General features: G+C 55.9%; 10 protein-coding genes across 10 annotated transcripts; 4 read left to right on the top strand and 6 right to left on the bottom strand.

Moving 5' to 3' along the window:
* Positions 1 to 146: 146 nt before the first annotated feature.
* DICSQDRAFT_131313 (uncharacterized protein) lies at positions 147 to 687 on the bottom strand. Its single transcript, XM_007360419.1, has one exon. It carries the CDS (start codon positions 428 to 430, stop codon positions 266 to 268), a length of 165 nt encoding a protein of 54 aa, XP_007360481.1. The 5' UTR covers positions 431 to 687; the 3' UTR covers positions 147 to 265.
* A 12-nt stretch (positions 688 to 699) lies between these two features.
* Positions 700 to 1,320, top strand: DICSQDRAFT_47452 (acyl carrier protein; the record flags this gene model as incomplete). The annotated part of the gene is made up of 4 exons (XM_007359836.1): positions 700 to 906; positions 974 to 1,054; positions 1,106 to 1,163; positions 1,229 to 1,320. 4 exons carry the CDS (start codon positions 700 to 702, stop codon positions 1,318 to 1,320), a joined length of 438 nt encoding a protein of 145 aa, XP_007359898.1.
* A 379-nt stretch (positions 1,321 to 1,699) lies between these two features.
* On the top strand, positions 1,700 to 3,084 carry DICSQDRAFT_142608 (uncharacterized protein; the record flags this gene model as incomplete). The annotated part of the gene is made up of 8 exons (XM_007360418.1): positions 1,700 to 1,763; positions 1,823 to 1,881; positions 1,929 to 2,030; positions 2,093 to 2,335; positions 2,385 to 2,425; positions 2,490 to 2,654; positions 2,731 to 2,831; positions 2,924 to 3,084. The coding sequence occupies 8 exons, from the start codon at positions 1,700 to 1,702 to the stop codon at positions 3,082 to 3,084; spliced, it is 936 nt and encodes a 311-aa protein (XP_007360480.1).
* Positions 3,085 to 4,145: 1,061 nt separating this feature from the next.
* On the top strand, positions 4,146 to 5,180 carry DICSQDRAFT_45699 (mitochondrial ribosomal protein L17; the record flags this gene model as incomplete). The annotated part of the gene is made up of 4 exons (XM_007359719.1): positions 4,146 to 4,210; positions 4,268 to 4,352; positions 4,405 to 4,869; positions 4,926 to 5,180. 4 exons carry the CDS (start codon positions 4,146 to 4,148, stop codon positions 5,178 to 5,180), a joined length of 870 nt encoding a protein of 289 aa, XP_007359781.1.
* A 412-nt stretch (positions 5,181 to 5,592) lies between these two features.
* DICSQDRAFT_142606 (uncharacterized protein) lies at positions 5,593 to 6,884 on the bottom strand (the record flags this gene model as incomplete). The annotated part of the gene is made up of 5 exons (XM_007360417.1): positions 5,593 to 6,061; positions 6,123 to 6,191; positions 6,243 to 6,370; positions 6,453 to 6,541; positions 6,701 to 6,884. The coding sequence occupies 5 exons, from the start codon at positions 6,882 to 6,884 to the stop codon at positions 5,593 to 5,595; spliced, it is 939 nt and encodes a 312-aa protein (XP_007360479.1).
* A 348-nt stretch (positions 6,885 to 7,232) lies between these two features.
* DICSQDRAFT_47407 (GroES-like protein) lies at positions 7,233 to 8,806 on the bottom strand (the record flags this gene model as incomplete). The annotated part of the gene is made up of 6 exons (XM_007359831.1): positions 7,233 to 7,398; positions 7,460 to 7,739; positions 7,796 to 8,000; positions 8,060 to 8,300; positions 8,355 to 8,503; positions 8,564 to 8,806. The coding sequence occupies 6 exons, from the start codon at positions 8,804 to 8,806 to the stop codon at positions 7,233 to 7,235; spliced, it is 1,284 nt and encodes a 427-aa protein (XP_007359893.1).
* Positions 8,807 to 10,771: 1,965 nt separating this feature from the next.
* DICSQDRAFT_131306 (uncharacterized protein) lies at positions 10,772 to 12,676 on the bottom strand. Its single transcript, XM_007360416.1, has 4 exons — positions 11,891 to 12,676; positions 11,740 to 11,791; positions 11,468 to 11,653; positions 10,772 to 11,375 (listed from the first exon to the last, which is right to left on the bottom strand). Exons 1-3 carry the CDS (start codon positions 12,042 to 12,044, stop codon positions 11,482 to 11,484), a joined length of 378 nt encoding a protein of 125 aa, XP_007360478.1. The 5' UTR covers positions 12,045 to 12,676; the 3' UTR covers positions 10,772 to 11,375; positions 11,468 to 11,481.
* Positions 12,677 to 12,792: 116 nt separating this feature from the next.
* Positions 12,793 to 15,722, bottom strand: DICSQDRAFT_131301 (uncharacterized protein). Its single transcript, XM_007360415.1, has 6 exons — positions 15,501 to 15,722; positions 15,344 to 15,444; positions 15,032 to 15,283; positions 14,540 to 14,978; positions 13,208 to 14,481; positions 12,793 to 13,149 (listed from the first exon to the last, which is right to left on the bottom strand). The coding sequence occupies exons 1-4, from the start codon at positions 15,622 to 15,624 to the stop codon at positions 14,598 to 14,600; spliced, it is 858 nt and encodes a 285-aa protein (XP_007360477.1). The 5' UTR covers positions 15,625 to 15,722; the 3' UTR covers positions 12,793 to 13,149; positions 13,208 to 14,481; positions 14,540 to 14,597.
* Positions 15,723 to 15,966: 244 nt separating this feature from the next.
* Positions 15,967 to 17,951, top strand: DICSQDRAFT_158616 (Exonuclease). Its single transcript, XM_007360414.1, has 6 exons — positions 15,967 to 16,172; positions 16,233 to 16,345; positions 16,403 to 16,482; positions 16,539 to 16,630; positions 16,687 to 17,371; positions 17,424 to 17,951. Exons 5-6 carry the CDS (start codon positions 17,102 to 17,104, stop codon positions 17,808 to 17,810), a joined length of 657 nt encoding a protein of 218 aa, XP_007360476.1. The 5' UTR covers positions 15,967 to 16,172; positions 16,233 to 16,345; positions 16,403 to 16,482; positions 16,539 to 16,630; positions 16,687 to 17,101; the 3' UTR covers positions 17,811 to 17,951.
* A 923-nt stretch (positions 17,952 to 18,874) lies between these two features.
* On the bottom strand, positions 18,875 to 21,699 carry DICSQDRAFT_176740 (glycoside hydrolase). The gene is made up of 20 exons (XM_007360413.1): positions 21,526 to 21,699; positions 21,452 to 21,475; positions 21,310 to 21,396; positions 21,193 to 21,258; positions 21,019 to 21,140; positions 20,948 to 20,960; positions 20,808 to 20,895; positions 20,579 to 20,756; positions 20,457 to 20,522; positions 20,359 to 20,405; positions 20,244 to 20,299; positions 20,172 to 20,191; positions 20,100 to 20,112; positions 19,980 to 20,046; positions 19,868 to 19,924; positions 19,760 to 19,817; positions 19,548 to 19,638; positions 19,456 to 19,471; positions 19,331 to 19,376; positions 18,875 to 19,224 (listed from the first exon to the last, which is right to left on the bottom strand). The coding sequence occupies exons 1-20, from the start codon at positions 21,673 to 21,675 to the stop codon at positions 19,188 to 19,190; spliced, it is 1,302 nt and encodes a 433-aa protein (XP_007360475.1). The 5' UTR covers positions 21,676 to 21,699; the 3' UTR covers positions 18,875 to 19,187.
* Between the last annotated feature and the right edge of the window lie 1,119 nt (positions 21,700 to 22,818).

Raw genomic sequence — 22,818 nt, 5'->3', positions numbered from 1 at the left:
GAGCTGTCTTTCCTTGTGCTCGGCCTCCTGTCTACATTGTGTAGACTATCATAGCGGGAGTGCTCTGCTTTCTCCATGTTGCGTCTCTGGCCTGGCTAGTTGCGTATATTTGTGTTTCCGCTACACATTCTTCCTTCGTCGCCACCCAGTCTTTCACTCACCGCTGCCACTGCCGACTGTCCTGAGTATCATCTTGTGTCCATCAGACATCTATGTTCCGCCACGCATCGTTGAGCTGACATCACTCGAGAATCGCTTTTGAACGCTATATCGACACATTTGAGGCCAGTGTACGCCTTGCTTGATACACCTCAGTGCTTCTATGTACCCCGATACTGTCGAGCAAATTGGCCACCTTGTAGAGCATACTCATCCTGCCGCGTCTCGTAATATTATCCTTCAATCGACGAGAATCCTGTCTCGTTGACATCGGGTGATATATTGGCAGTTCGAGCTATAATGAATAGCCTCAATGAGGACCCTCGTAAGGCGGTGACTTCGTCAGTCCGAGTGCAAGCCCCAGGTAAGGAACACCCATCAACGAAGCCAACACGGGCACGGGGACTCAGCGCGTCTGGACGCGGCGAGACTGTGGGCGCCTGTTGGCGGTATCGGCGACTCCCGGCGGCGGAGTTGACGTGTGTGAGGTGTTGCAGCTCTGGTGACCGCGTCTTCCACCTCTTCTCCAAAACCACAGACATGTTCCGTCTCGCTGCTCGCAACTTCGCCGCCCGCAACGTCAACGTCGCCACCCGCTCGGTTGTGGCCCCCCGTCTTGCGTTCGCGGCGCGCAGCCAGTTCGTTCCTCGTGCAGCATATTCTGCTGCCGCAGGTCTCTCAAAAGAGGATATCACGACGCGTGTGCTTGACGTGTTGAAGAGCTTTGAAAAGGTCGACCGGTCAAAGGTGCGCGCGAGACTGTTGAAAGTGCTCCGATGTGCCTGAGGTGTGCTGACGTGACGTGTTCAATCAGCTCTCGACAACAGCCGCATTCTCGGAGGACCTCGGGCTTGACAGTCTGGATGCTGTGGAGGTTGTGATGGCTGTAGAAGAGGTTCGCATGGTTTGTCTATTGTGGTCGATTGACTGGCTCAAATGACTACAGGAGTTCGCCATCGAAATTCCCGACAAGGAAGCGGATGAGATCAAGACCGTGCAGCAGGGTGCGTTCTCGTGGTTTCGCTTCTCGTCTCTTATACCCTCCTGACCCGGAGCCTCCCCTTAACAGCTATCGACTATATTGCCAAGACACCGGAGGGTAAGTGCCGTTCCGTTTCAGGCAATCTTTACGATTTGCTAAGTCTTGTTCCAGCGCACTAGTCTGTAGCATATCTCTATCTGTACCGCACTCGTCCAGTAATCGCAATCGTTGCTTCCGTTTCGTCACTCCATTATCTCAAAGGCAAAGGGCGTGGACGAGCTTCTTTGGTCTCGAACGTTCGGCACCTGCTTGATGCAGTTAAATTCGTTTCCACTGGAGAAGTGAAGCTTACATCCCGGACGCGGGGAATCGGCGTCGTACTAGTCGACGAACAGCGGCACCGCTTCCGAATGGATGATTTACGTCTCCCCGCCGCTCCTGTGATGACCCGGCCGTCATAGACACTTTGGTATTTATTCTCTCCTGCCCCGGACCGCGCCCCACTACTTCGTCGACTTCCAGCGCCGTGCTAACCTTGCAATACCCCCTCGTGAAGCCATGCCCCTTCGCAGCATCGTTGTGCAGAAGCCGCTTCTTCAGACGAAGTGCAGCTTGGGCGAAGGTATTCTTTGATCGTTTCGTCACCCAGCGCCACGTCTCGATCACCTCACGGCACAACAGGTCCGCTATATGATCCAAGCACCTTGACGTTACACTTCATTGACATCGAACAGAACAAAGTGTGGTGTCCTTTTTTGGAGATTCCGACATTGCACTGACGGCTGAGCATGACAAGCTCTACCACTACCACGTCTTGTCGGAGGAGCTTTCAGTCGAACATTTTGAAGAACCGATAACCTGTCTAGCTCTCAGACGAGGTGGCAAAGGGGTGAGAGGCTCACCTCTGGTAATCGCCTTTCGCCGTCGCTCACCCAGGGGTCGTCTTGACAGCTGGCATGTGCAGCGCGTAATGGGTTCGCCCTTATCGAGGACGGCTCGAAACTCAGATACTTGAGCCAGCCAATCCCTGAGAGCTTCCAGCCATACACCCGGTTCAACGACGGCGCCTGTGACCAGCAGGGACGTTTCGTTGCGGGAACGTTGTATAATCCGGAGCGTGGCGTACCGGGTCAGCTCTACATCTACGACCCCGCACGCGGTGTGTGTGATGTGCTCGAGCCCGGGCCGTTCACGGCAAGCACTAACTTCACATCCCGTGTTTTCCGGCTGACCTATCCTTCAGGACAGCAACGGTCTGGGCTGGACCAACGAGGGCAAAACCATGTGGGCACTGTGTCATCTTCTGCCGCGATGTCCCCAGATCTCAGATAAGTGTCACTAACTTTAGGCTGTTCACCGATTCGTTCAAGAACAAGATATACGCGTATGATTATGAAGACGGGAAGGTCGCGGGCAAGCGCGATTTTGTCGACGCCCTATCACAAGGCCTTCCCGAGGGAACATACCCTGATGGTCTCTGCATCGATAAGGACGGAGGGGTGTGGTCGGCTCGGTTTGTCCTTCTTCAGTCTCTCCCCTGACGATCCACACACTGATAATCGTCGCCTTGGCACACCTATGTCCCGCAGCTGGGGCGGGTCCAGAGTTATCAGGTACACCAAGGAAGGGCAGATGGATCTCGAAGTCTTCTTCCCTACGGCATTGAACGTAACGGCGTGCGCATTCGGCGGTAAGTGGGAGCTGGCTGTAGATCTGCAGCGGGGCAGCTGTAACGACTGACGTGCAATGCTCACGGTGTCGTCCCTGCGCACGCGTCTGCAGGTCCGAAGAACGACCAGCTTTACGTGACCACGGCGCATTGTGGGGCGTGCGGTGGCGACGCGAGCCGACAGTCGTCCTTCCCAGACTCTGGCAACGTGTTCGTCGTCGACCTATCGGGTCAATTCGCCGGTGGTGAATGGAGGTTCGAATTTGCGGGCTAGACTGGGCCATGCACGGTCCCATCGGTGCGGGAAAGGGGGCTTCTGGTATGGGGTATGGGTACGAATCGTCCAAATGGATATTCCGTTGAGCGCACATTGCAACCGAAGGGGCCTTCGCCATATCGACTAGGTACGGGGCGTTGATCAAGAGTGCACTACTGGCACTACTGGTGAGCGCATCATTACGAAGACGGCATTCCAGAAAGTCGAGGTAGAGTTGCTCAGGCGCCCAGAACAACACCGGCTGTTGACCAGCGTCGTCGTCATCCTTGCGTTCTCTGTTCCCCTTAACTCCTCGGGGGAGCATGACGTTGATGAACGCGGAATGCTTGATACCTGCTCGACTGCGCCCGACGTCGTTCCCAGGCGACAGGTGTGCATAACTTTGCGATGATTGTAGTCGCACCAGCTAACCAAACCCTCTTGGGGCATCAGGAATTCCCTACCCTACACGGTCCCCCGGCCTATTGCACCCGCTATCGTTCTATGAGCATGCCGTACAACTCCCGTAAAGGCCCACATGCTGGTGCTTGTTTGAGATGGATTCGAGCGACAGAGACGTGTCCTCTCGCTGACCGCCCATGGCTTACTGAGTCAGTGAAATATAGATTCCTATCGTTATCCATACGACACCACGTATGGAAGCATGTCATCGCGAACTGTGTGCATCCAAAGTACCACCTGATCCATGAACACTGGCAGCCCATCTAGAAAGCTGACGGGTATGTGAGATTGAAGGTCATCGGACAAGGTACAGCAGGCAGTCCGAGTCAAGTCGGAGCGGCAGGGGCCGCAGACTCGATATGAATGAGATGTTACACAGAGGGTTCTGCACCCAGTGCCTCCGTGCAGCGTGGTTTGTGGAAGAAGCAGTTGAGATCGTCGTCATAAGTACATGACCAACACCTAGAGCGTCATATGCGAAGTCCCTCTTGATCTCCGCGGCGTCCTCATCGTTCGAACTCCGCCTGCCCAGATTGATGGCCGCATCCGTAGGCGCTTCAGGACAGAGGCGGAAGGAGCGTGTAGTCGCCCACTCACGATCGCTGTGAGCGACCACGATGAAGCATGGGGTCGCGTTCCGCAAGTTCTCGAGGACGTCCTCGCATAGGATGCTCATGCTGAGGTCTGTCTCTTATGCCTCATTTGGTTGCTGTGGCGGGCTCACCTCCGTGTCTGACAGGAACCTCGTCACGTCCCTCATCCAGCATGAGCAGATCAAGACCACGCTTCCCAAGGCGAGGGATGCTGCTAGGTTGGCAGAGAAGGTCAGCACTAGGCCCTTTTGATAGCCAGTGAAGTCTAAAAGCGACCTGATAGATCATCACACTGGGCAAGAAGGGCGATATCCCCGCATTCCGCAAAGCCACCGGCTTCCTCCTCGACCAGTCTCTAGTGCCCAAGGTTTTCACCGATCTCGCAACACGCTACTCTGATCGACCTGGCGGTTACACGAGGATACACAAATTCGGCAACCGTCCAGGCGACAACGCACCTCATGCCATCCTCGAGCTTGTAGACAACCCGAGGGACCTACGCTTCGCGATGACTGCTCGCGCTGTTGGGTGGGAGTTGCTGGGGAGGAAGGTGGAGCAGCAGGGCGTCAAAGGTGTTGTGGCTTCTGGCATACCGGAGGTGGACGAAGTGATCGAGCGTGAACGGGAGAGGGGAGTCGACGAGCGAGGGCAGCTGAGGACGGTCACGCGCAAGAACCTCCGGAAAGTCCTGAGGTACCGAGGCGGCGAAGGAGTGGCAGAGCTCACGAAGCAGGCAGAGGATCACGTTGTACGTCCCGTTCTTCTTGCGCATCTGTGCGTCCATCACAAACCCGTTCGGTCCAGGACACCTTGCTGGCGCGACCCCTCGCCCTCAAAGAGATGATCGCGGCCAAACAGGAGCAGAAGGACAAAAGGGTCAAGGGTGCCACAACGTTCGAGAACCTCCGCTTGACAGCTGGTCAAACTGTCCCTGGTGGTTTGCGAAGTACGCTCCATCTCGCCCAAGGCGAGCTAGGCAAGGACAGACCTGGCCGATGGTACTTCTTCGGCCGCAAGAAACTTGGTGTAGACAACTCTCCTCTATGGAACCAGCTATGAGCGTATAACATCAGTATTAATGGGGTGCGCCTCTTATTATACCTTACTCTCATATTGCTTTGCTACCCCGAAGCCAATGCACGACCATCGTGTCCGGAACTTGAGTCTCGCCTGAAAAGGCTATGGTGAAATGCAGAACCGACCGTGGCTACTCGTCATTTCCATGTTATACAGCAATATTGTTTTTGCCACTTTGCCTTCTCGAGGAACAAGCTGAGTCCCAGTGGCGATTTAACGCTTGATTACTGCGCTTTGGCTATCATCAGGCATTCTAGCAAATAGGGAAATCTGGTACATTCCTACATAGTTCTCCTCTCGATCAAAATTACATCGAGGAAAGGCATCACCAAGACATGGCGCGAATCAAGCACATCCTACAATCAGGTACAACCGGTGTCAGGCCAGATTTTCCTCAGAACGAGCTCGCCGCTTCCAAATCATCCGCATTCAACCAGTCCGCCCCGTTGTCCGCCAGCACCTGCCAGATCGCGTTTCGCGCGAAGATGGGCCACTCGGGCGTGTCCCAGAAGCGGGCCTTGATGCCCAGCGCGTGCGCGTCCGCGATGAATCGCGTGAGGTTCCCCAGCTGCGAGTCGCTGATGTTCCCAATCCCACTCCAGCCGATGGCGCTCTCCCAGTCCGTGGACGCAAGGGGCGATATCGTCGAGTCGAAGGTCGTGTTAAGCGACGGGTCGTTCAGCTGCGTAAGGGGCGCGTCGAAGAACACGTCGCGCGGCTCGAGGGCCTTCACGCCGTCCAGAGGCGTGTTCCCGGTGCCGACGGCCGTCACCTGCTTCACGGTCAGGGTGCCGTTCGCGAACGTGGTCAAGTAACCCTTCTCGCGGAGGGGTTGCAGGGCTTTCACGACAAACGGCAGGGTGCTGCGCCCCGGGCGGGCCTGCTCAGTGGAGTGATGGTAACAGGAACGACTGTGCCACATACCTCGGGCCGTCTGTCTTCATGTCGATCAAGAGCTGCAGAGGAAGGCCGCCATCCATGTCGAACACCCCGCTGCCGGCGCCTTCAGCGTCTCCCATGTTTTGTTCATAGACCATCACTTACTTCGCGCCGGTCTGATTCACGGTGAAGGGCGAACGATGGTTCGTCACTTGCAACACTTGGAGGATGGGCTGGACGTATAGCGAGTCGAACGTACGGTCCTTCGTCAGCGCCTGGACCTCATGTCCAACCTATACGGGCCATTCATTTCAGCGCTGAACTCTCTCGAAGCAGTTTTGGCCACAACGTCTGCCAAAGTAGCTAGTCACTCACAAATAGCGTCCCATTGACCAACCAAACGTCTGCCTCGACGCTCGCCACGCCCAAGCTAAGCGCAGTCAGAAGCGGCACGTCTCTCCAGTCTTCCCGTCGACATCGACATCCGCATTAGCATTTGCATCCGCGTTCCGTCGCGCATCCGACGAACATCAACCAAAGTCACATGGCCGCGTGAGCTAATTGTATCCGTTCACGATGGCGCCGCCAGTCTGCTGTGACGCCGCGTAAGCTAGGGGACTCACAGTCGTTGTGGGAGTGAATCGCCTTCGGCACGATGTTTTGCGTGATTTGGGTTGGGTACTGGATGAGCGTCGAGTTCGCCTCCTTCAGAGACAAGATCTGCTGGTTGATCGTCGCTCTTGCGTGCGTCAGGACCACGAGCTGCGCGAGAAGGGCCAGAACAGTTTGCAGAGCATTGAACTTCATGCTGTGCGTAGGATGGTAGGGGATGGAGCAAGCAAGTGGCGCCCTGCCTAGAGCCTCAACGTCTGGCGTGCTTTATACGCAGAAACCTCCGCCCGGTCAGGGACCATCTCCGGGAAGCGTCGGTGGATACGGCATTCGACGCACGTTTCTGAGGCCCAACATAGGCCACGTTTGCCCCGCATCTCTTCTGTGATGTGCGAGTCTCGAAGGTGTCCACATAAAGTCTTTGATGCTACATATTATATAGTGAGGTCATGTGCGTACTCGTCACGGTACAAATACATCTCGTGACTGCCTTGCCAAAGCCCCTTCCCTTTCGTTAGCCCGTAATTCGCTACGCCCTCTCACTTAGACATCTGCCCACTCAGAGACCCTGGTGGTCGTCGGGCAGCCGGGCATAGGGGGATTTGAGATCTGAGTCTCAACAAATACCTTCTCCACCCCTCCCTCGCGCTTATCAAAGGCTTCATATAGCTTAGGGAAGTCCTCGAGAGGAACACGGTGGGAAATCATGCTGCAATTATACCCACGGTGTCAGTATCTCCATAGACCTCCATTGAACGATGACAGCTCACAAGGTCGGGTCGAATTTTCCGGGAACGATGAGGTCGTACAAGATCTCGTTCCACCACTTGTGGACGGGAGCCTGACCGTTTCCAATGAGGCGGATACCCTTCTCCATGAGCGCCCCAATGTTAAAGTGGTTCGTGTAGCCGACGTAAGCAGCAATGATGCCGCAGCGACCACCCTTCTTGACGGACATGATCATCTCGTTCACGATCTCCGAGACGTCGGTCTCGAGCATCAATGCCTTCTCGATCTTGTGAAGCATCGATTTCGGCTGGTGGAAGGTACCTGCAGAAGCCGTCAAGCACGATCGAGTTGCGTAGCCGTCACGAGCAAATACATACCACAGTCCAAGGCAACGTCCAAGCCGCCCGGGCAGATCTCCTGGAGACGCTTGACAACATCGGTGTGCTTCGAAAAGTCGATGGTATCAAAACCCAGCTCTTCAGCCTTCTTCAGGCGCTCCGGGACGCGGTCGATGCAAATGACGCTCTTGGCACCCTTGAGCTGGGAGAACTTCGAAGCGCAAAGGCCAATGGGACCAAGACCCTGCAAAATAGGTTCATGTAAGTTACGTGCGCTCCACATACCAAAGGGGTTCCACGTACCCAAACGCCCACTGTGTCACCCTCCTGTACACCCGTGTCCATGACGCAGTGGTAGGCAGTGCACAGGACGTCAGAGAGGTAAAGCGCACGTTCGTCGGAGACCTCGTCGGGGATGGGGAGCAAGTTGACGTTGCCTTTGGGCACACGCACGTACTCGGCCTGGCCGCCGGGAAAACCGCCAGTGAAGTGCGAGTAGCCGAAGAAGCCTGCGTCGCGGTGTCCGTACATGGCATTTTGAAGCCTGTTGGAATTGGTGAGATGATATGTAACGTAGAGATACGACAGTCTTACTAACGTTGAGTGGTTGGTCCGGTCGCAGAACGAGGATAGCTTCTTCTTGCAGTAGTCGCACTCGCCGCACGCAATCTGAAACGATGAGACAACGCGCTGGCCGACCTTGAGGTTGGTGACATTGGGACCAATCTTGTCTACGACCCCCATGAACTACGGGCAGGCGCTCAGCTATAGGCTTGTACGGGGAGTTTGTTGGATCAGTGAGCATACCTCATGGCCAAGGATATCACCCTTTTGCAACGCGGCAATCTCCCCGTTGAAGAGATGGAGGTCCGAGCCACAAATCGTCGTGCCAGTGACCTTGAGGATCACGTCGTCTGGCTCTGTGATGTCGGGAATGGGTGCGTCGATGAGGCGGACGTCGCGGGTGCCGAACCAAGCGAGTGCCTTCATAGTCGCGCCGTCCGGGCGAGACTTGTACTCGGGGTGGACGACAGTGGGGAACTGCCCCATAGCCTACACGTCTCGATGTCAGCATGGATGGAAGATACGAGCTCAGAACGGATGAGGACTCACGTTTTGTGCGGCATTAGCAGCGGTTTGCATGATTACTATGGTGGTGATTGGAGTGTATGTGTAGGTATGAAGAGATGAACGAACAGTGGGGTGAGCCAGGAGCGCATGTGCCGTTCTTATACTCGCTCGTTCGTCGCTCCTTCCTGAATTTCGGGTTCCCAGTGAGGAGGGTATGACGGCAGTCCCACCACAGCTCTCCGACAATGACATCACGCGAGCAGAGACTATTGACGCGACGGGACGCGTCTGTCATCACGTGGCCCGTGTCACAGGCGACGGAAGGAGCACTCTCAGGAGCATCTATAAACCGAGAGGAGTGCTAATTGGGGCCCCGCTCGAGACCCATGGCCATGGAGCAAGCCTTGACTATGCAGTCTCATGCATATGAACGAACGGCGGACCCGAGACTACTGCTGGCGACTCCCGACGCATCCAGACGCACGTCCTAGTCAAGTCAGAGAGCACACCAAGACGTCGCCTCATGATCAAGATCGCTGCAAGACGACTGGTTTTGCATCATCTGCCGGACTCGTGGGATGTCACCCGGAGCAGAGCGCGCTCTCACGGTGAGGGCGCTTGAACCGCGTCCCGGTCAGTCGCGACTCTGCGCCGCCAGCCCACTTGCTCTTGCCGCAGCTGACTAGGAGCACAGTTCGTCTGGTGGGATCGTTGTCGGGCCATTTGCGGTACCGTATAGCATCTAAGCCCTCACATTTCGCTCATCGGTCTCGGGATGTTCTTCCAGGTGCAGGGCGGCGAGAGCCATGCATATGGCGACGAGCCATTCACCGAGCTTCCTCAAGCTCACCCGCAAACTGCAGAAGAGGCAGGTCGTCCATACACACGCGACAGCGGAGCATCGTCCCATGTCCTCCGTATGTATAAGAGATCTGGAGAGCCATTGTACGCGCGATTCGAAGGAAGACCTTGCTTGACACAACCGTAGGTCATCCGGCCTCTTTCGAACAACTATAGCTCGCATCCCTGATGAAGGGCTGATACCCTGCGTATGGGGTTTCGGATGCTCACAACTTCCCTAACTGATACGGCACTCCGATCGAAACTGCTAATGCTCTCCCATAGCCAAGGAGCCGGGCCATGGCGGCTGGTCCTTCTCTGACCCAATGTCAGTAACCCTCCAGAATCCCGCCGCTTCCAGACATGGTGGATCATCGGCTCATTACAAGGTACAACATCTTATGGCATTCTTGTTTAGCATGTTTGCTTATGATGTGTTCTCCCCAAGGTGCATCCGCTAGATGTTAGGCTTTCCGCGAAGCACGCAGGCCACACGCCATTCTGAGCCGGCATTCTTCTCATGAACAATGTTCACGTCTGGGCCGTCTGCACATGATACCCATATTCGCCGTAGAAAGTGCGTCTTATCCCTTGTGCTCTCATGAGCTCACGTCAGACCATTCTTGTCTCACTTCAGGTACTCCGGACCGGCCTCGCAGACAAGCCAGAGGTACACAGACGTTCGTGGGGGATTCCACAGCTCGTCTTCTAGGAATAGGCCGAGAGAAGCTCACGCCATACAGGTCTCATCGCAAGTCATCCGGGAACCTTGCCTGCGCTATCGCCCTCGCACGTACCGCTCTCCCCAGGCAGGGTTAACCCGCATCTAAGAACCCCGCTGCGCAGTCAAGGGTGCGGTGTGTACGCGCGGTGATCCCATCCCACCGCACGGTGCCCTCGAGTGCCGGGAGAGGGAAGCGTCTCATTCCGAGCTCGGTCCCGGACGCGCCTCTGGACGCCGTGCTGTCCAGGCGTTCTCCGTTCTATCTCAGTCCTGCCCCCTCCCGCGCTGTGAGAACCACGGAGGCCTTGTGACGAGCCCGTACTTCGAGAACTGCCGGCATTCCCAGCATCTGAGCCGGGCACACCAATATGAAGCAAATGTGGCCCGCGTAGCGGCGTGGGGCGTTGAATCGGGCTCGTGCCTCGCTGCAAACACGAGCAGCAGGCGTTGTAACGCTGTGTGCGAGTGTGTCATCAGCCCCTGCGTATCGCCGCAGGTCCCAGCCCCATCCCCATCCCCATCCCCATCCCCGATGGGCTTCACAGCTCTCTCGCACGCGCAACGCACGAAACGTGCGGAACAAACGTTGCAATAACGACGATTCCTCGCCGACAATCAATTACGCAGCGCGATCTCGCGCTGTGCGGTATCTAATCTCGCGTGTACAATAACCTGCGCGCGGCAGCGGCGTGGTGGGACGGCCAGTGCGGCGACAATTACAACTTGTAACCTATGAAGACAGTAGGTAGTGATAATCTAATACATCGTTCGAGGAGTCTCGGTCCGTTGTGCGATCGCTCGCGATCGCGGCGCCTGCTTCACCGTCGCCTCACAGGATAGTCCGACGCGCACGCGTTGGCATATCGCTGGGCATGGACTGGCGCTGGGCACTGGGCATACTAGGTCGTGCGAGGGGGGGGGGAGAGCCACAGGGGATGGCACTCGACAGGCACCCGTCGTCTCGTGACAAAATCCGAATCGCGGCTGTTAGCAGAGACAATGAGCGTCCGCGTCAAAAGTCAGAGCACGACGTCTCCATTCCATTCCACTCCTGCTACGCACAAACACACACTCACCTCGACAACCGCTGCTATGCATCGTTCCATATGCAGAACCGCATGTCCCGCCAGAGCTGGTCGACCGTGATGCCCTGCACTGGCCGCAACGGTTCGGGCGACGTCTGGGAGACGGGCGCGGGGTGCGCGGGAGCGGCCGGGAAGAGGTGGGAGACCGGACAGCTGACGTCCCGCCATGCCCGTGCGCTAGAGGAGGTCGGAGGGGACACAGCAGGCGGAGGTGAAGTCGCGATTAGCGCGTGTGTCTCCGCAACAGGCGTGCGGGCACTCACGTTACGTTGGCGACTCTTGTCCGCGTCTTGAGCGCGTACTTGTACACCGTGCCTGTGCGAGTGCAGCGGTCGGTGTCAGCTCTCCCGTCGTCGTCGTCGATCGCGCTGGCTTGCGTCATGCGCTTTCTGGGGCGAGTGGGCTCACACTCACCGGCATCGAGTACAAGTGTGACGCTCTCGCCTGGATGCAGCAGGACGATGGCGCCGGTATTCCGGCCGTAGTCCCGCTGGAGCTGGACCGTCGCGCAGTCGTGCGTGTCATTGGTGAAGTCGAGGAGGACCTCGTACTGCGTTGTCCCCGGCATGGTCGATGGGTGTGCGTATGAGAGCAGGCGGGTTCGCGGAGGGCCAGGGGACGGCTAGCAGGCGATAGGAAGGAGTTGTGGGGAGGAGAAGCGGAGGCAATAAGATGTAAAGAGAGTGCGCGAGAAGGAAGGGGAGGGTAACGCCAGAGAGGCACAGGGTAATATCGCTCGGGTTGGCAACTCGTTCAAGCTTCCGGGGGCCGTTGCGCGGTGTCGCAACTTACGGCAGTCGAGAGACCGAACGGGCCTGTGTCGAGAGAGCAGTGTTCGCGGTCGTGGCGGTTCGCTGGGTGGCACGGCCAAGAGAGCGAGGCCTGGGTGCGGGTGCTGTGACAGCCTTCCGAGCCCGGTGGGGAAGCAGGCTGCGAAGGTTGGGCTGGGCGTGCTGAAGCGCACTGAGGAGCTGGACGCCCGGGGACGTTGCCACGTTGTGCAGCTCTTATTGTGTTTGGTGACAGGCGGCAGGCGGGATGCGCGAGACGCCCCGCGGGCCTCGGGCACCGGGGAGGGAGGGCAGGCCGGGAAGGGGATCTGGAGGGCTTGGAGCGGCAGCAGCAGCAGCAGCAGCAGCAGCCTGAGCCCATGCATGAACGGCCTGGCAGACGGAGAGCAGCCGCCACGCCCGGCGTCACACAGGCGCCTCTTCTCGTCCCCGCTCTCAGCCGCCACCCTGCTATATATGGTTTCTTACTTGCACCACATGATCGATGGCCCGATCTTATCCCCCTTCCGCCGGCTCCCCTCCCCTGCTATTCGCATCCGTTCATAGGTGGTTTGTGAGCCCACGCTCTCGTCCCTTCCCTCTCTATGGCCTCCTTCCTCCAGCTACCCACAGAGCTCAGACTCCACATTTACGACCATGTCCTGGCTGACCATCAGCACGTTCGCAAGAAACTGCAGCCGTCCAACGCCCACTTTCGGCTCCTTCACACCTGCCGCCAAATCGCAGAAGAGGCGGGCACCACCTTCCGCCGTTACGTCTCCCTTCTGCACGAGCACCAGATACACGCCTTCGTGCTCTACGCCGCGCCTTCCCTCCTATCGCGCATAGAGTGGGCAGACGTCGCCAATGACGGGCGTGTCTTCCACTCTCCGAAGCAGGATCAGGTGAGATTAGAGTGTACGATTGTGTAAGGCCACGTTCCTGATCGGCCACTCCCCGCAGGCAGACGCAGCGCCCGATACGCCTCTCTCGAGCCTCCACATCGCGCTCGGCCGCATGACATCCCTGCGCCGATTGCGCGTGTTTCCCTGCCGCCAGGGCCTCCCCCTCAACCTCCAGAACACGATGAGCCTGCACAGTGAGTGCGCGCGTCCGCTCCACGCACGACCGGTAAGCAAACAAAAACACACCCCGCCCCTCTCCCCGCAGGATCCCGCCGGCTCGGACTGAGCTTCGAGCGCGCCATGTTCCCGACGCGCCCCGCCCGGCTCGCGGCGTACGAGCTCTACCTGAACCCCGACACGCGCGTCGACATCTTCGACGCGGTCCTCCCGGACAGCGCCGTCGCCCTTCGCTTCTCCGGGGAGATCGTGGCCCGGCCGGAGGCCCACGACGCGGTGCGGATGCCCTGCCTGCGGCACGTCACCCTGCACGGCGTCACGGGCAGCTACTTCGACAGGCACACCGTGGACCGGTGCTTCCCGGACGCGCACCTCGAGTCGTTCACGTACGCGCTCGGGCACCGGCTCGGCTTCGAGATCCGTAACCACCATCTCGAGTCCCTGGCGGCCTCGTACGGGCCCAGACTCCGGAAGCTGGTCCTCCTGGGATGCAGCCGTCTCTCGAGCACGGTGATCACCCAGTGCCTGGAGAATCTACCCGCGTTGGAATATTTTGCGTTGCATCTGGTCACCGTGGACGAGTTGCGCAGCAACTTCGTCAATGCTCTGCCGCCGTGCCTGGCTACGTTCAAGCTTCAGGTGATCAATGCCTGGTACGCGGTAGCCTTGAAAGACGAAGAGCGGGCCCTTTGCGACTCCATAGAGAGCGTAGTGCTACTCCGGGACATGCCGCTCCAACATGTCTGCATATGCTTCAGGGCCCAGATCATGGCGGAAGGAGCCCGAGAACAGCGGTGGGCTCGCATTGCAAAGGACAGAATGATCAACTTGCAGCTTGGTCCGTGGGAGGACCGTATGATTGAGAACATGTAGCAGTGCAGTGGACAGATGTACTGTATAGCAATCAAGCGTCAACGCTCTTTCACAATGCTGCAGGCTAGTCCATTTTGAAAATATCGGATGCAAATTGCTCGAAAGCAAATGTCAATTACACAACGGTGAATAGTCCAAGATGTCCATGTCCGACCGCGCCACACTGACTATGTATCGTAACGAGTACGCTAGTATCGACTGCCATATGCGTTGTTATAAACATTGAAGTCTTCCGATGCTTTCTGCGCTCTGGGAGTCTTGCGCCTGAACGACCCTTCCGCTACATCGACAACAACAGTGGTTAGCGCCGGCTCAAATACGAGGTGGTAGGGACAGACCATCTACGTCTGCCCGGGGGACAGTCGCGAGAAGGGTGGGAATGGCGCGAGCTCCTATCTACAACTCACCAGGATGGGCCTGGCTACGCTCGGGGTAGCCTACGCCGCCGGTGGCATTATAGTTATCGTAGTAGCTGTCGTATACGCGGGGGGTGGGGCCGGGCTCCTGGGTATAGGCGTTCCCCGGGACGTGGGGCGGGTAGTCGGAGTAGCCCTGAGGCTTGTCGGCCATCACGGTCGCTACGCTGGCGTCGCTGTCGTGGCGTGCGTGGCCGCTGGGCTGAACAAGGTTTTCCATGGAAGTGCGCGGGTCCCACGCACCACGATCTGTCAAGGGGATAGTCATCGACTTGCTGGACTCGTTCAGAAGCGACGAGTATCTCGTGTGATCACGCCGTTGCCCCTTGCCGAACGAGGATACGACGACGTAAAGGTATGTCTAATCGGGGAATTTGAATCGACGGAAATGACGGGAGCAATGAATGGAATCACCTGAACGATCGCGAACAGGACCCACAGCCCGCCCATGATGCCGACGTCAACCCACGGGAAGATGTCGCACAATGTCTGGCCCTCGGAGTTGTTGGCAGAGATAGTATTCCCGAAGAAATCGGCGATACACTTCGACTGAGCCTGCTTGTGACGGGTGGCCGAGAGGATGACCCAAGCCGCACCGACGCCGAATGCGGCGACTGTAAGCAGGCAGTGGAGGGTGACATATCGGCGGTAGAAGATAGGGCGCTCCTACGCAAGAATCATGAACTAGGTTCCATGGTCGAAGCCCAGAGAAGCCCAGGTACGTACCTGGCGTACGGCTACGAAACCAAAAATCTGAACGCCAGCGGCGATCCAGCAGATTATGGCAAATAACCACTTCGCGAATGAGGGGGTGGACGCTCCAACGACTGGGTAGATGCATGAGCGATCGGTGCGCGATGGATGCTATTCGACTGCAACTCACTATCAGTCGTAGCGATAGACAGCACCCCAGCCGTTACACCAAGGACGAACTGCTCAAGCAGCGCGATGTAGATTCCAGCATAGACGACAGGTATTGCGCAGCAACAGTAGTCTCTCGGTTTCATGGCGTCAGATTTCGGTCGAGAGCAACTGAGAGTGAGTCGTCAAGGTCGTGGCAAGAACAGCTAATGAACTACGTGAAAGCAGGAAGGAAAGAGAGACAGCAGGGCCCACGGAGTGAGGACAAATAGTGGAGGGAGGGTGACTGCGCAGTTGGTGGTGCAGTGCAGCCTGAGACTCAGTGCCGGTGCGCCACTTCCAGGCGCTCGCCGGCCCAACCCCGACGGTCTCCTCCGGAACATCCCCCGACCAGGCGTGGGGCGGCCCATTGCATCCGTCCTTTGGACCACTAAAGAAGGTCGCTCCCACGACATCCCCGTGCGCCGTCATTACTCTCTTTAGACACCTGGGGCCTCGCGTATCGCTTGTTGCTTCTCTGCTGCTGACGACGACGACGATATTATCCCTCTTCTTACCATCATGACTCGCTTTGGTATACTGTTCTTGCTTGCTGCTGCAGTTGCTGGCGCTTTATCCTCCCCTGTCAAGGATGAACAGGAGGTGTTGTTTCCAGGCGCTCCCGGGAACAAGAAGTGGGATTGGAACGACTGCGGTACGTAGCTTAACATCATCGTGTTTCACATAGTCTTATGGTCTCTATGTCACCGTCAAGGCACCGACTCGCACCTCATTCACATCAAGAGCATCCAGATTACTCCTGACCCGCCCGCGCGGGGTGAGGACCTGACGATTACAGTCGAGGGTGTGGCCGACGGTCCTGTTGAGGTAGGTATTGTTGCACCCCACTACATGTCCCACTTTCTCTAACCTTGTTCATTTCAGGACGGTGCCTACGCGGACGTGACCGTTAAGGCTGGACCCATCCGGATTCTCCACAAAGAGTTCGATCTCTGCGAGGAAGCGTACGTTTCCATGACGCTTATCAAAGACCGAGTTATTCAAATCTACTCTACTACAGCCGTAACGCGAACACGACTATCCAGTGCCCAGTCGAGGAGGGTACTCATAAGGTCACTCAGACCGTCTCTTTGCCGAAGGAAATCCCTCCCGGTGAGTCTGTATCACACTCGCGGCAAGGTCGCAAGCTCATCTATATGCTTGCTTAGCACAATTTACCGTGAACATCCGCGGCTACACTGACGATGACGAGGATCTTGTCTGCATGGATCTCCTCATGGACTTCAGGGTCCGGCCTGGCTCGTTCATTCCTTGGTAAACATCGTCATCTTGTCGGCTTGCATGGTCTGCGTCCTGCCGTCTCATATTGTCTCCGTTCTATATCCGTCGGACTCATCGGTGTATAATATACTTTGTCCATTTTGAATACCATGAATGTGGTGCTCCCTAACTATTCTGCATCTCACAGCTGTCGAGAGACCTCTAGGGCTAGTATGATGCCATGGCCAAGGAATCAGATCTTAGACGTGGAAAGGCGCCTATTGGTGACGTCTAGTAGGACCGACCGACCGGATCCCCAGAAACAAGTCTACTTGTGGACGAGCCACATCCGCCACATACCCAATGTCCTTGTTCCGCTCGCTGTCCACCAAGGTCGCGACCAGTCTTTCTAACTCTATGCGGCTACGATACCTCCTTGTCCTGGACTTCGAGGCTACCTGCGATGATAGCGGTCATATCGTGCCTAGGAACGAAACCGAGATCATAGAATTTCCTACCCTCCTTTATGATGTTGACGAGGATAAGGTACATGCTACCTTCCACGAATATGTCCGGCCTACGCGACATCCCACTTTGACTCCGTTCTGCACGGAGCTTACCGGCATTGGCCAGGTTTGTCTCTTCCAAGTAGATGCTGAGACTGAAATGCTGATCAATGCTTTAGAGTACAGTGAACGCAGCGGATCCATTCCCTTCTGTATGGGAGCGATACCAAGAGTTTTTACGGACACGCGAGGTTTTGGCACAACCCGAGGCCGTTGCATATCTCACATGCGGCGACTGGGACTTGAAGACGATGCTTCCTCAGCAGCTGCGTCTAAGCGGGACACAGACCGGAATGGATCCTAGCACAAATGCGCTCACCGCACCCTATAACCGCTGGATCAACCTGAAGAAGTCTTTCCAGCACCACTACGGTCTGAAGTATCCGAAGGGCATGGATGGCATGCTGAGACACGCCAAGATGGAGCTGGAAGGACGTCATCATTCTGGTATCGACGACTGCAAGAATATTCTACGGATTGTGCAGCGTATGAGACGGGATGGGTGAAGCCTTGGGACGATCTGCCACGGTGATTCCTCCCTGGACGAGTCTATTGTGGCAAAAACGCCACGATATTGCTATGCTTTCACGGAACGTTCTCCGAGTCATCTTGATGTGTCGAACCTACCACTCCCTATCTCAAACAACCCCCATTCATACTCTCGCATAAACGCCTCTTGAATGCGAATGTACGCTGATACAGCGATAGCACGGGTTCCTTGTGACCCGCCCAGAAGTTAGCCGAAGACAATAAGGTAGCCGCCCGGCGTCGCACGCTCATCATCCTTGTTTCGCCTGACATCCTGCCTCCTTCCTTCCCTACCCCATTATGCGCGCTGAGGTGGACTCACCTGCTTCGTTGTCCCATTGCGGGAGGCTGAAACGACTGTCCGCGGTGCGACCCGTGAGCCCGTCGCCCAATCTGGTGTCTCGAACGCCCGTTGGGAGTGCCCGATGCAGAACACAATAGGACCTTCACCGTTTGCGATGCCTGCATTGTGAGCTTTTCTTGTAAGAACACGCCCGCGGTTCTTTCTCGTCGCGCATTCTTGACACTCACGGAATGCTGCAAGTTCTCCCGGGGCCGGTATAATTACCGGCTGGTGCCTCAAGAGCTTGATGCCCCTGCGTCTTCACTTCGTCGACGTCTCTCTCCTACCAACTCGCAACTCGCGTTCCACGGGGCGAGCAAAATTGACATCTCGACATCTCCCTCATGCCTGCCAGCACCGAGACACACGATCTCACGCTCACACTTCATAATGATACGACCTCGTTCGTCACGGTACAGGTCCTCCGAGACAATGGGGGACAGCCGGGGATCACCATCTACATGCGGGCCGGAGAGGACCTCACACTAGTGGTCATGTCGGGCACGCTGTACCGTTATGTTGTCGAACGGCATGTCTCGGCGCACATACGAAAGGTGGAGATGTCGTGAGGATGCTCTTCAGACCTTCGCTTTCCAGCGGGCATCTCACAGTGATCTCCTAGGGTGAAAATCTGGTACGACACAAAGTGCCGGATATCCGACATTTTCAGTGCACCATATTCACCATATAGATGTGGTTGCAACCAAAATATCAAACTCGCCGAGGGAATCAATGTCGCCTACAAGGGCTGGGCACAAGACGGCGCCTCAGCACAGGGGATAGCTGTACGCGCTACATTACATCTTTTCAGACGAAACGTGGGACTGAATGTTCACAAAACCAGCAGGATCCATGTCGCGAGCATGGGAGGCAAGCGGGGAGGGGAACCGGATAGCTTGTCATCAGCGGAGGTCTTTGACGTCCCTTGTTTTCTGTTGCATATGTTCCTTAGCATTCACTGCATCCCTGTACCATAGTCATCTTTTGTACTTGTACCATCCACTTATCTCGTCTACCCAGATCTGGCGTTCTGGATCTTAGCGGCCCTCCTAAAACGTCGATCAATAAGCATTGTGACTTCGCGAATCGATCTCGGAGACGCGGGGGTCTGGCATATCGAGATACGGGTCGTGGCGGTGGTAATGGCGGACTTACGTGAAGATATCCCAGACTTGAGTCTGATTGGGATAGAAAGTGTTGCCTGAGAGGACGGACAAAGCGATCAATGGATCTACCGATATGCTGGACGATGCGAATCGAGATACAAATCGAGACCGTACCATCGTTTGGGGAAGCCTGCGAGACCCAGGAATATTATGAGTAACCTCGTGAGATTGATGTCTACAAAAGGACAAGCCCGCAAGCCACGTACTCCGTCAACGATTGCGTCAGAATACTTGATGGGGCGGTTTCCGCCGTCTTCGGTGAGGCCAAGCTGACCCCATTGCCATGGCATGATGCTGCGATGGACAATCGTCCTGTGATGAGTAGGCGATCACTATAGAGAGAACAGCGTATCTACCCTCTACAAGGGATTCAATTAGCTCCGCAATACGACGCCGGGATATGGACTGAGATGCTTACGCGTGCTTCGTGTCCAAAGCGCGCTGCACCCAACTGGGGTAGATAGTGGTCTTGTTTTCTAAACAGATGTGAGGAACGCCGCGCGAATGGAGAGTAAATTCAGCTCACGAAGTCCGCTTACGCCAAACTCCTCCAAAATAAGGGGCTTGTTCGCCTTGTTGGCGGCTGGAACGAGGATGGTCAGATGGAAATCGAGGTCCGACGCAATGCTGGATCATACCATGAATGTGTTGATCGATCCAGTCTAAGCCCCAGCTCTCGATCGTGAAGTTAGAACCGGGATGGTCCTGCAGCAGATTACTTCAGTAGAGGGCCGCGTTAACCTACTGATCAGGCTTACCAGTTCGGGATACCTATTGCAATGAGATGGAACTGTTCAGTGCAATCTCGTTGACTCATCATTAATGCTAACCAGGATTGGGGATACATATGCTGTAGAGACGGTGTCATCTTAAAGATTCACCAACGTTGGGTGGCCACGTACGTAGCTTCCAAAATCGATATTCGATAGGAGCGTGTCATGGTCGAAGTCTTCGCCCGCTGTAGCTCTAATGAGTACTGGAAGTACCGCCCGAAACACCACATCCGGCAGTGCTCACCTTGTCCGTTATAGTTATAGTCGCTGACCAATGTGTGATTGAACCAACTGAGAGACAGTTGAGTTCCATCTTTTCAGACATCGACTGAACACGCGTACTATTGGAGAGGATGCTCCCAGAAGAACTGTCCTTCTCCGCCAGTCGTAATCAGGTGGTTGGCATCCCTATCGCAAATCAGCCTCTGAGTTTCATAGTTGATGAACGGGAGAACTGTTCTTACAAGCTCCGGACAAAGTTCGATTGCTCTTCATACCAGGTCTTGAGGGTGTTGGAACCTGGTACACAAGCCGGACCCGCCGGGAGGGTATCACTCACGCATCGGGCCTCATTCATGAGCTCCCACGCGAATATGGCCGAAGAATTCTTGTAGCGTTCCACGATTGTCTTCACGTAGGCTTCTGCAGAACAATCAGCCACTTTGCAATCAATGGACACCACGAGACACTGACGATAGGAGGCGATGATTCGAGAGTCCGTGAAGAAAACATCATGTGGTTGACCAGCTCCGGCGATCCAGTTGACGTAGAGGTCAGAGCCCTAAATGAGAGATTTCAACGATAGTGCGGCGATTCCATCAGTATAGGCGTACGCCATATCCAACCCTGCACCCCGGGACAATCAGATGAATTTCAAGTGAAACTAGCACAGGATTACACATACCAGTTGTTGGTGAATGCGACGATAACCTTGATGTCATGCTTGGATGCCGAAGCAATGACGTTATCAAGGCGCTGTAATCCCTGGGGTCCGTCATTGAGGAGCCACTGGCTGCTGTTCCAAACCTGCAATTAGGATGAGAAGCATGAAAGACAGAGATGAAATCGGAGTGCATGCCTGATAGTATGTCAGGTTCGTTTCGAGTGCACCCTGCAGTTCTGTTTCATTGATAGCGTTGAAACCCTTGAAATGAGTCAGTACGCCTCGCAAAATGGAACTCCACGGAGACCTTACCCAGGTACGGAGTACCTTGACGCCAGCCTGTTTCATCGACTCGAGCGTAGCATCCACGTCCGACTGGCTAGTCAAAAGAGGAAGCCACTGTGTCATAAATGTGAGTATCATGCTTGGGTGCCATTCACCACAGGAGACGCACGTAAGAGTTTGCACCCACGAAAGCCTAACAGGACTTCAGTCAATATGCCATGGGTCATCGAACAGAACACTTACGAAAGGCTTCCCATCCAGTTCGAACTCTTTCCCCTTGGTTGTCACAAACCCAGGGGGAACCTTGCTGTTCTTTTGTGGTACGGTGGTAGCCTCGCAAAGCAGGGGCAAAGCGTATAGCGACAGCAAACAAGCTAGGGCGGACAGTTGCATGATGAAGACGTCAGCAGCTACCGCGCCCAGCCCTCTCACCATCAAAGGCTTTATAGCGCGCCTGCTGGATTACTCGGAGCCCGTCGCGTATTGACATGTGGTCGCGTATGATGTGCCTCCATCGGAGAAACATCGGGCAACGGTCAGGTGTTAGGTCAGATTCCTTGAACATGCATACGCGTGACACCAGGCGGACGACGGAATGCCTAATTACATTAGGAATGCCGTCGGCCGAGTCGAAGCATTGCGCTTCCGCAACTGTCGCGAGATGTCGACGCGGTCGTCGTTCCGTCGGAGCAGCTGGAGCCTTAATGGTACGAAGTTGCGGTCGGGCCCTTCGGAACCGTGTACGTGCTCCATGTTCACAAATACTGGTCTCGTACCCAGACGTATGGGTTTTACACCCGCACCCCACCACCGCGGTCACCCAGACGTCTGGGGCAGTTTGATAGAGAGGTCCTACCTCCCCCCTATTTCAAATTCCCGAGCCCGCGTAGATGAGATAGCTTGCGCGCTTACATGTCCAGGCTCCGATTAGCGCCCGGGAGGATTGACCGCGACCGTGTTGTCCAGAAGAAATCACATTGAATGGCAGGGGCAACAACTAATGGAAGGGATGAGCTCTCAATATTGAATTATGTATGAGCAGAAAAGGAGCTCTCTGGACGAACACAGTATTTTCTCGCCTGCAGCTATCAGCTTATAGTCACAAATTCCTGTGGTGCCAAGCAGATTGCCCTGTCACAGGCGCAAAACCCAATGCAAAGCTATCCCTTGGGGGCAACTCACTCACGAGTTCTATCCTCAACACATCTACTGCAATTCATGTCAAAGTGAGGGGTTCTACTACCAGTTCTACAGCTTGCAAGGCGACCGGACTGCTCATCACAGCGCTTAATCATGGAGCCTGGACATGTAAGCGCGCAAGCTATCTCATCTACGCGGGCTCGGGAATTTGAAATAGGGGGGAGGTAGGACCTCTCTATCAAACTGCCCCTATCATTTAGACGAAGCGAGATAGCAAGACGCGTGCGCAAGCGATGATACGATATGTGACGGGCGACATTGAGTTGTGGTTGGGTTCAAACAGCCGACTTGCCTAAAACGGACACTGGTATTTTCTCTACGTTCGGCGCCCGTCCG

Source organism: Dichomitus squalens, assembly GCF_000275845.1.
Source record: "Dichomitus squalens LYAD-421 SS1 unplaced genomic scaffold DICSQscaffold_1, whole genome shotgun sequence".
Taxonomy (NCBI): Eukaryota; Fungi; Basidiomycota; class Agaricomycetes; order Polyporales; family Polyporaceae; genus Dichomitus; species Dichomitus squalens.
This window is presented reverse-complemented; position numbering and strand designations above follow the sequence as displayed.

Bases quoted from the DNA above. Each gene is read 5' to 3' on its own strand.
- DICSQDRAFT_131313 (XM_007360419.1), bottom strand. From the start codon at position 430: ATGTCAACGAGACAGGATTCTCGTCGATTGAAGGATAATATTACGAGA.
- DICSQDRAFT_158616 (XM_007360414.1), top strand. From the start codon at position 17,102: ATGTCCTTGTTCCGCTCGCTGTCCACCAAGGTCGCGACCAGTCTTTCT. The intron at 17,372-17,423 runs GTTTGTCTCTTC...TCAATGCTTTAG, and splicing joins AGCTTACCGGCATTGGCCAG to AGTACAGTGAACGCAGCGGA.
- DICSQDRAFT_131306 (XM_007360416.1), bottom strand. From the start codon at position 12,044: ATGCCGGGGACAACGCAGTACGAGGTCCTCCTCGACTTCACCAATGAC. The intron at 11,792-11,890 runs GTGAGTGTGAGC...GCACTCGCACAG, and splicing joins CACACTTGTACTCGATGCCG to GCACGGTGTACAAGTACGCG. The intron at 11,654-11,739 runs GTGAGTGCCCGC...GACCTCCTCTAG, and splicing joins ACAAGAGTCGCCAACGTAAC to CGCACGGGCATGGCGGGACG.
- DICSQDRAFT_176740 (XM_007360413.1), bottom strand. From the start codon at position 21,675: ATGCAACTGTCCGCCCTAGCTTGTTTGCTGTCGCTATACGCTTTGCCC. The intron at 20,523-20,578 runs GTAAGAACAGTT...GATTTGCGATAG, and splicing joins TCGAACTTTGTCCGGAGCTT to GGATGCCAACCACCTGATTA. The intron at 19,818-19,867 runs GTGAGCTGAATT...ACATCTGTTTAG, and splicing joins GTTTGGCGTAAGCGGACTTC to AAAACAAGACCACTATCTAC.
- DICSQDRAFT_131301 (XM_007360415.1), bottom strand. From the start codon at position 15,624: ATGAAACCGAGAGACTACTGTTGCTGCGCAATACCTGTCGTCTATGCT. The intron at 15,445-15,500 runs GTGAGTTGCAGT...GCATCTACCCAG, and splicing joins GTCTATCGCTACGACTGATA to TCGTTGGAGCGTCCACCCCC. The intron at 15,284-15,343 runs GTACGTACCTGG...ATTCTTGCGTAG, and splicing joins GTTTCGTAGCCGTACGCCAG to GAGCGCCCTATCTTCTACCG.